The sequence below is a fragment of the Coregonus lavaretus genome, assembly GCF_964263955.1.
Source record: "Coregonus lavaretus genome assembly, contig: HAP1_SCAFFOLD_499, whole genome shotgun sequence".
Lineage (NCBI taxonomy): Eukaryota > Metazoa > Chordata > Actinopteri > Salmoniformes > Salmonidae > Coregonus > Coregonus lavaretus.
In genome coordinates this window covers 308577-316877 of record NW_028161407.1, presented here as the reverse complement: position 1 = coordinate 316877, position 8301 = coordinate 308577, and the positions used below count along the sequence as shown (strand labels likewise).

Below are 8301 nucleotides of genomic sequence, written 5' to 3'. Positions count from 1 at the left end.
CTGGCCCTCCTGCTAGATAGGGGTCCAGCTAGGTACCTAGTGGAGGACTAACTGACCCTCCTGCTAGATAGGGGTCCAGTTAGGTACCTAGTGAAGGACTAACTGACCCTCCTGCTAGATAGGGGTCCAACTAGGTACATAGTGGAGGACTAACTGACCCTCCTGCTAGATAGGGGTCCAGCTAGGTACCTAGTGGAGGACTAACTGACCCTCCTGCTAGATAGGGGTCCATACCTAGGTACCTAGTGGAGGACTAACTGACCCTCCTGCTAGATAGGGGTCCAGCTAGGTACCTAGTGGAGGACTAACTGACCCTCCTGCTAGATAGGGGTCCAGCTAGGTACCTAGTGGAGGACTAACTGACCCTCCTGCTAGAAGATCCACACCTCCAGGAGGCTGCAGAAGGAGAGAGGCTGTGTGGCTGGACCTTTGGTTAGTTTATTGCTATTATAGTGGTCATGTTTGATTGACATTTTCTGTACATTTTCGGGAGCCTGAATTAAAGCAACAGACAACAAGACCATGTTGAACCACCCTGGCTGTCTATTCTGCCTGGTCTCCCCACACCCAGGGGTTGGCTACAACTGTAGTTCTGAAGCTGTGTACAAAGACAGAGAGTCCATCTTCCCAAGAAGGTTTATCATCCTGGAACATGACTCAGTTCCTTTTCTCAACACCATGTCGATGATGTCACATGCCTTCTCTGCCCTCTCAGGTATCCCCTTTAGTGAGGCCATTTCCTCCCTTCCTTCCTTCAGACAGAGTGAGTTGCAATCCCATAAAGGATCTAAGGAAGGTCAAGATGTCAATGTGGTGGTGTGTCTTTGTCTAGCCAGCTTCATGCTGTAGCACTGGCTTGACGAGGTGAAGAAGTGTCTTTGTCTAGCCAGCTTCATGCTGTAGCACTGGCTTGACGAGGTGAAGAAGTGTCTTTGACTAGCCAGCATTATGCTGTAGCACTGGCTTCACGAGGTGAAGAAGTGTCTTTGTCTAGCCAGCTTCATGCTGTAGCACTGGCTTGACGAGGTGAAGAAGTGTCTTTGTCTAGCCAGCTTCATGCTGTAGCACTGGCTTGACGAGGTGAAGAAGTGTCTTTGACTAGCCAGCTTCATGCCGTAGCACTGGCTTGACGAGGTGAAGAAGTGTCTTTGTCTAGCCAGCTTCATGCTGTAGGACTGGCTTGACGAGGTGAAGAAGTGTCTTTGTCTAGCCAGCTTCATGCTGTAGCACTGGCTTGACGAGGTGAAGAAGTGTCTTTGTCTAGCCAGCTTCATGCTGTAGCATATTCAGATCAGGTGAAGAAGTGTCTTAGTCCACAGACTAGGAGACAGGCCTCAGCGTCTTCAGATTAGGTGAAGAAGTGTCTTAGTCCACAGACTAGGAGACAGGCCTCAGCGTCTTCAGATTAGGTGAAGTAGTGTCTTAGTCCACAGAATAGGAGACAGGCCTCAGCGGCTTCAGATTAGGTGAAGTAGTATCTTAGTCCACAGACTAGGAGACAGGCCTCAGCGTCTTCAGATTAGGTGAAGTAGTGTCTTAGTCCACAGACTAGGAGACAGGCCTCAGCGTCTTCAGATTAGGTGAAGTAGTGTCTTAGTCCACAGACTAGGAGACAGGCCTCAGTGTCTTCAGATTAGGTGAAGTAGTGTCTTAGTCCACAGAATAGGAGACAGGCCTCAGCGGCTTCAGATTAGGTGAAGAAGTGTCTTAGTCCACAGAGTAGGAGACAGGCATCAGCGTCTTCAGATTAGGTGAAGAAGTGTCTTAGTCCACAGACTAGGAGACAGGCCTCAGCATCTTCAGATCAGGTGAAGAAGTGTCTTAGTCCACAGAATAGGAGACAGGCCTCAGCGTCTTCAGATTAGGTTCTATAAGAAAGAGGATGGAGGAGAAGGGAAGAGAGAGATCAGAAAGTATGGAGGAGAAGGGAAGAGAGAGATCAGAAAGTATGGAGGAGAAGGGAAGAGAGAGATCAGAAAGTATGGAGGAGAAGGGAAGAGAGAGATCAGAAAGTATGGAGGAGAAGGGAAGAGAGAGATCAGAAAGTATGGAGGAGAAGGAGGAGTTCCACCTGAGATAATGATGTGATGATGGTCCTATGATGTAACTACAATAAGATAACAGTCATTTATTACAGACAGAAACACAAAAACATGCTTCCATTCTGGAAAACAGTTCCTCTTTGATCTGGGTAGCTGTGTTTTTACTTGACCTATATTTTAATCATTACACATATTCAAGGGAGGGAGCAAAGAAAACTGTCTTACCTAGATTCACTCAAGTCCTTAACAAGATGGTTTTCATGTTCAACGAGAGCTTTGAGACAAGCTCCCGTCACTTCTGGTCCTTTGGGGATGACTGCTTTCAGTAGTTTTCTCATTCGGTCCTGTTCAGTTGTTTCAGCTGTTATTCTGGAGTGCTCTTCTTCACCAATCATGTTCTTTGACCACAGATCATCTGCTATTGGCATTGAGTTTTTGGTTCGCTGAATTAGTTTAGCCCAGTGTTTCTTCAGAAACTCCTCAGCAGGAATGTCAGGGACTGTTAATGCTGAAGGGGGGGTCAATTAAATTAATATGGCTTTAGGGTTAACAGCAGCTGTTTCTACATCTTCCAGTCTCTCCAGTTATCATTCCTCTGATAGTCATTTATTGTATAGAGCCGACTCCAGTGTTGTGGTCAATTCCAATTAAAGTCAGTCAATTTAAAATAGAAAATTGAAATAATAATTATTCCTGTTAGGTTTATTGAGAAGTCATTGAAAATAGATTATTAATGTTTTATCAACAATCTACTCAGAATCCTCTAATGTCAAAGTGGGCCTGTCCCCCATACATTCAACATCTGGAAGGTCCCTCAGTCAAGTGTTGCATTTCAAGCACAGATTCAACTATATACAAAGACCAGGGATCTTTTAGAAAGCCTCATAAAGAAGGGCAGTGATTGGTAGATGGGTAACAATAACAAATCAGACATTGAATCTCTCTTTAAGCATGGTCAAGTTAATAATTATCCTGTGGGTGATGTATTAAACCACCCAGACACATCAAAGATACAGTCGTCCTTCTGAACTGAGCTGCAGGACAGGAAGGAAACTGCTTAATGATGTCACCATGAGGCATTGGTGATTTTAAAACAGTTAACGAGTTCAATGTCTGTGATGGGAGAAAATTGAGGATGGATCAACAACATTGTAGTGACTCCACAATAATGACTTAAATGACAGAGTGAACAGAAGAATACAAAATATACAGAATAAAAAAATATTCCAAAACAGAAATACCTTATCGAAATAAGTATTCAGACCCTTTGCTATGAGACTTGAAATTGAGCTCAGGTATATCCTGTTTCCATTGATCATCCTTGAGATGTTTGAACAACTTGATTGGAGTCCACCTGTGGTACATTTAATTGATTGGACATGTTTGGGAAGGAACACACCTGTCTATATAAGGTCCCACAGTTGACAGTGCATGTCAGAGCAAAAACCAAGCCATGAGGTCGAAGGAATTGTCCGTAGAGCTCCGAGACAGGATTGTGTCGAGGCCCAGATCTGGGGAAGGGTACCGAAACAGTTCTGCAGCATTGAAGGTATCCAAGAACACAGTGGCCTCTATCATTCTTAAATGGAAGAAGTTTAGACCCACCGAAACTCTTCCTAGAGCTGGCCGCCCGGCCAAACTGAGCAATCGGGGGAGAAGGCCTTGGTCAGGGAGGTGACCAAGAACCTGATGGTCACTCTGAAAGAGCTCCAGAGTTCCTCTGTGGAGATGGGAGAACATTCCAGAAGGACAACCATCTCTGCATCACTCCACCAATCAGGCCTTTATGGTAGAGTGGCCAGACGGAAGCCACTCCTTAGTAAAAGGCACATGACAGCCCGCTTTGAATTTGCCAAAAGGCACCAAAAGACTCTCAGACCATGAGAAACAAGATTCTCTGGTCTGATGAAACCAAGATTGAACTCTTTGGCCTGAATGCCAAGCGTCACATCTGGAAGAACCCTGGCACCATCCCTACGGTGAAGCATGGTGGTGGCAGCATCATGCTGGGGGGATGTTTTTCAGCGGCAGGGACTGGGAGACTAGTCAGGATCGAGGGAAAGATGAATGGAGCAAAGTACAGAGAGATCCTTGATGAACCTGCTCCAGAGCGCTCAGGACCTCAGACTGGGGCGAAGGTTCACCTTCCAACAGGAGAACGACCCTAAGCACACAGACAAGACAACGCAGGAGTGGCTTCGGGACAAGTCTCTGAATGTCCTTGAGTGGCCCAGCCAGAGCCCGGACTTGAACCTGATCGAACATCTCTGGAGAGACCTGAAAATAGCTGTGCAGCAACACTCCCCATCCAACCTGACAGAGCTTGAGAGGATCTGCAGAGAAGAATGGGAGAAACTCCCCAAATACAGGTGTGCCAAGCTTGTAGCATCATGCCCAAGAAGAATTGATGCTGTAATCGCTGCCAAAGGTGCTTCAACAAAGTACTGAGTAAAGGGTCTGAATACTTATGTAAATGTGATATTTCAGGTTTTTTTATATATATACATTTGCAACAATGTCTAAAAACCTGTTTTGGGGTATTTTGTGTAGATTGATTAGGGGGAAAAAACGATTTTATCAATTTTATAATAAGGCTGTAACGTAACAAAATGTGGAACAATTCAAGGGGTCTGAATACTTTCTGAATGAACTGTAACTCTCATGTTAACTTACTTGTTGAATGGGTGGCAGTGATGTATTCATCTGAAAGATAAACAAAATGAGGTTATATCACTCTAAATAGCATCTGTTACAAAAGTACAAAGTTATGATTGACATATGCTCCTACCTTGTGATACCACTTCTTTCCATGCAATCCTCTCATCATCACCGAATAACTCCATCTCAATGTCAACCCCTGTCATTTTCACAACCGCCCTGAAAAAGCTTGGTGTGGAGTCTCTATGTATGAGATGAATCTTCTGGAGAGATGGAAAGAGCGAGAGAGAGATTGCTTGCAATGTAAACATATGTTTCCCATGCCAATAAAGCCATTTGAATTGAGAGCCATCGAGCGACAGAGAGCAATGGATAGAAATGTGACTTAAAATGTCAGATTCATGTTCTTAGTCTACTAAAACTGTACCGGTGGATTGATGTAGGTAGAACAGGGAATGTTCAGTCTGAAGTAACTATTCAGTTTGAAGGCCTGCTCTGGTCTTGAGATGAGAACCCTTGAAGACCCTTCAGACTTTTCCTGTTGTTCAACAGCCTGCGAAACGAGCCATGAAATACACAGCCAGTCAATGTATAGTCTTATTCAAACATTATTCAGAAAACTAGCAACAAACTATTATCTTCATGTTATGAGTGTCAACATAAACCGTACCACTGCTTAGTTAAGGTCACCTATAAAATAATGGTACCTCACCTGTATTTGGCTGGGGTTTCTGGGGAACAGGTATAGGCGTGGAATTAGTGTTTGCTTTTTCACTGTCAGATAGAGCATCAGCTCACAGTGGACATCTATGTTCCGCGAAAAGATATAGCTCAGTATAACAGAGATAACTGAGAACTTGGGATGGAGAATCTTAGCATGGAATCTGGTGACCTCATGCACTTCCTCAAAAGACACTCCATGTTCCTCTACATGAAAAATCTTCATCTCATTCCTCAGGGAAGGGTTGGTCCCTGAACAACACAATAAAAAGGAGACAGAAAGACAAATATTGTATTATTCAAACAACTAAAACACAAAGAATATGCGGTACCAGATCACAGTAAACTCAAACTCCCAGAATATAATAATAATAATAAGCCATTTAGCAGACGCTTTTATCCAAAGCGACTTACAGTCATGCGTGCATACATTTTTGTGTATGGGTGGTCCCGGGGATCGAACCCACTACCTTGGCGTTACAAGCGCCGTGCTCTACCAGCTGAACTACAGAGGACCATATTCATTCATTCATTCAGGAAGTGAAACTCAGTTACATGGAAATGTCTTTCTGAATACTATGTCTATATGGTTTTACCTAAACAGACAAAGTGTGGCAGATGAACTTCCTCCAGTTCACCTAACTCCATAGTGATGTCCAGCAATGGACCACCTTGTCCGTACTGCATGTCTTTCAGAAGTTGACTGTAGGGTTCCCAGTTCCTGAAGTGATACTTCAGAATGACATCACTCTCACACACCCAGCGGAGACCAGACACTGTGCACTCATAACGCCCTTTGGGTGTCCTGTGCCTGAGGGCAACAACAAGATATGGTAGAGAGGGTCAATCGTCAAATGGAGAGGTTGGATTAGAAGCCTATTCCCAAAGGTAATGGGGAAATACACTAGCAAGTGGAATGAAATGTTAAAATTAGTTATTTTACCTGAACATTTTCACTCCCTGGACAGTGGAAGTCAAGGGTTCAATCTGAAGCCAGTGTGTGGAGTCCTGAACAAGGACAAGCATGTCAGTTATACATATGGGGCCAGTTTCCTGGACACAGATTGAGTCTAGTGCTGGACTTAAAGCATGATCAATGGAAGTTTCAATAGAAAGTTATTTAAGGTCCAGGCCTAGGCTTAATCATATCCCAGTATGAATGGTTGGTCAGTACACACCTGGCTTTCAGACTGTGTTTATATTACTAAAGCAGAACACAGGACTGTCTATATCCCAGTATGAATGGTTGGTCAGTACACACCTGGCTTTCAGACTGTGTTTATATTACTAAAGCAGAACACAGGACTGTCTATATCCCAGTATGAATGGTTGGTCAGTACACACCTGGCTTTCAGACTGTGTATATATTACTAAAGCAGAACACAGGACTGTCTATATCCCAGTATGAATGGTTGGTCAGTACACACCTGGCTTTCAAACTGTGCCTGACTCCTGAAGGTATGTAAAAGTGAGAATTGACATTATGACTTACCTCAACATGGTCACAAGTCTTACAGCTCTGAGGAATCCCTGAAGTCAAAAGTAGTTGTTATTTAAAACGGACAATCTCATGTAATAACTAATTAATTGTTATTAAATAGACTTGTAATAAAAATCTATATAAGTGAGCAACAGTCTCATTAGCACACATTAGTGTTATATTAATGAATGTTTGTGGAAGCAGGAAACAACATGGTTCTGGTCCATGTTTTGGAGATGTTGGGGGCCTGATTTCTGGTAGATCCCAGGATGAGAGCTTAAAGGTAGAGTCAGCTAAATGATGTTGTACGAGCAGCACCGCAGATATTGTGATGAGCAAGATGCCTGACTTCTCTCTCACACAGTATCTGCCCAGGTGCACGGGTTCTCTTCACTCTCTTACAGCGTGGTAGCCACGGGACCAAAACAGAGGAGTTTAGCATCGCGCTCCAACGCCCTTAGTTGTTGTAGAAATTGACCCACTATGCTGTTTACTTTGTGCATCTACATCATATTGCTGACTCTACCTTTAAGTTTGTTTTGACCAAATAGATCATGATTGTGTTCCTTGCCTGGGACTCAAGAACGCTTTAATCGTATTTTGATTTTAAAACAATTATCAGTTAACACTCACATATCTGGTCTCTGGTGTTCTCAGGTCCAGGCTTGATACAACACTCTCCACCATGGTCTCTGGTGTTGGGAAAGCAGATGGATAGACTGTGATTAAACTAAATACAACTTATAAAGGCTTTATATAGCATACATACAGTCTTCATAAGCAATACAAAGGGTGTATAAAGGGTGACAGAACAGCTCTCTATGTAGGGTGCATTTCCAAATGTGACATAACACTATGTCAACTTCCATGAAGTCAATACTGATGGTGACATTACAGGTGACATTGCTTATCTTGATGAAAGCCCCTAGAGACGTGAAGTCACCAGGTATCATTTTAACAGGTTCTGATGCCCTCTTGTGGTTAGAGTGAAACTGACACTACAGTGAGACATAGGAGAGGAAACATCTGTACATCCAACAGAACACATTAAAAACACACCACCACCACTAATCTAACTGTCTGTAGGTCCAACAGAACACATTAAAACACACCACTACTACTAATCTAACTGTCTGTAGGTCCAACAGAACACATTAAAACACACCACCACCACTAATCTAACTGTCTGTAGGTCCAACATAACACATTAAAACACACCACTACTACTAATCTAACTGTCTGTAGGTCCAACAGAACACATTAAAACACACCACTACTACTAATCTAACTGTCTGTAGGTCCAACAGAACACATTAAAACACACCACTACTACTAATCTAACTGTCTGTAGGTCCAACAGAACACATTAAAACACACCACTACTACTAATCTAATTGTAGG

At 43.4% G+C, this 8301-nt stretch overlaps 2 protein-coding genes across 3 annotated transcripts in view; both read right to left on the bottom strand.

Annotated features, from left to right (window-relative positions):
- Positions 1-1782: 1782 nt before the first annotated feature.
- On the bottom strand, positions 1783-6287 carry LOC311120709 (NACHT, LRR and PYD domains-containing protein 1 homolog). 2 transcript variants are annotated; one of them, XM_084195281.1, is made up of 7 exons: positions 6017-6287; positions 5413-5672; positions 5128-5253; positions 4831-4963; positions 4716-4745; positions 2268-2550; positions 1783-1868 (listed from the first exon to the last, which is right to left on the bottom strand). In XM_084195281.1, the coding sequence occupies exons 1-7, from the start codon at positions 6105-6107 to the stop codon at positions 1862-1864; spliced, it is 930 nt and encodes a 309-aa protein (XP_084051407.1). In that variant the 5' UTR covers positions 6108-6287; the 3' UTR covers positions 1783-1861. The 2 variants fall into 2 exon arrangements, with proteins under 2 accessions (XP_084051407.1, XP_084051408.1); XM_084195282.1 differs by having other exon boundaries at positions 4831-4960.
- A 1611-nt stretch (positions 6288-7898) lies between these two features.
- LOC311120716 (protein NLRC3-like) overlaps positions 7899-8301 on the bottom strand; it is a gene marked incomplete at both ends in the record, with an annotated part of 46614 nt that continues 46211 nt past the window's right edge. Inside the window, one exon of the mRNA XM_084195294.1 lies at positions 7899-7926. Coding sequence (XP_084051420.1) covers positions 7899-7926 — 28 coding nt within the window. The remainder of the gene's footprint in view (positions 7927-8301) is intronic.

Excerpts from the sequence above, each read along its gene's own strand:
- LOC311120709 (XM_084195281.1), bottom strand. The coding sequence starts at position 6,107 with ATGCAGTACGGACAAGGTGGTCCATTGCTGGACATCACTATGGAGTTA. Across the intron at positions 5,673-6,016 it reads GCCACACTTTGTCTGTTTAG|GGACCAACCCTTCCCTGAGG; the intron begins GTAAAACCATAT and ends TGTGTTGTTCAG. Across the intron at positions 5,254-5,412 it reads GAAACCCCAGCCAAATACAG|GCTGTTGAACAACAGGAAAA; the intron begins GTGAGGTACCAT and ends CTCGTTTCGCAG.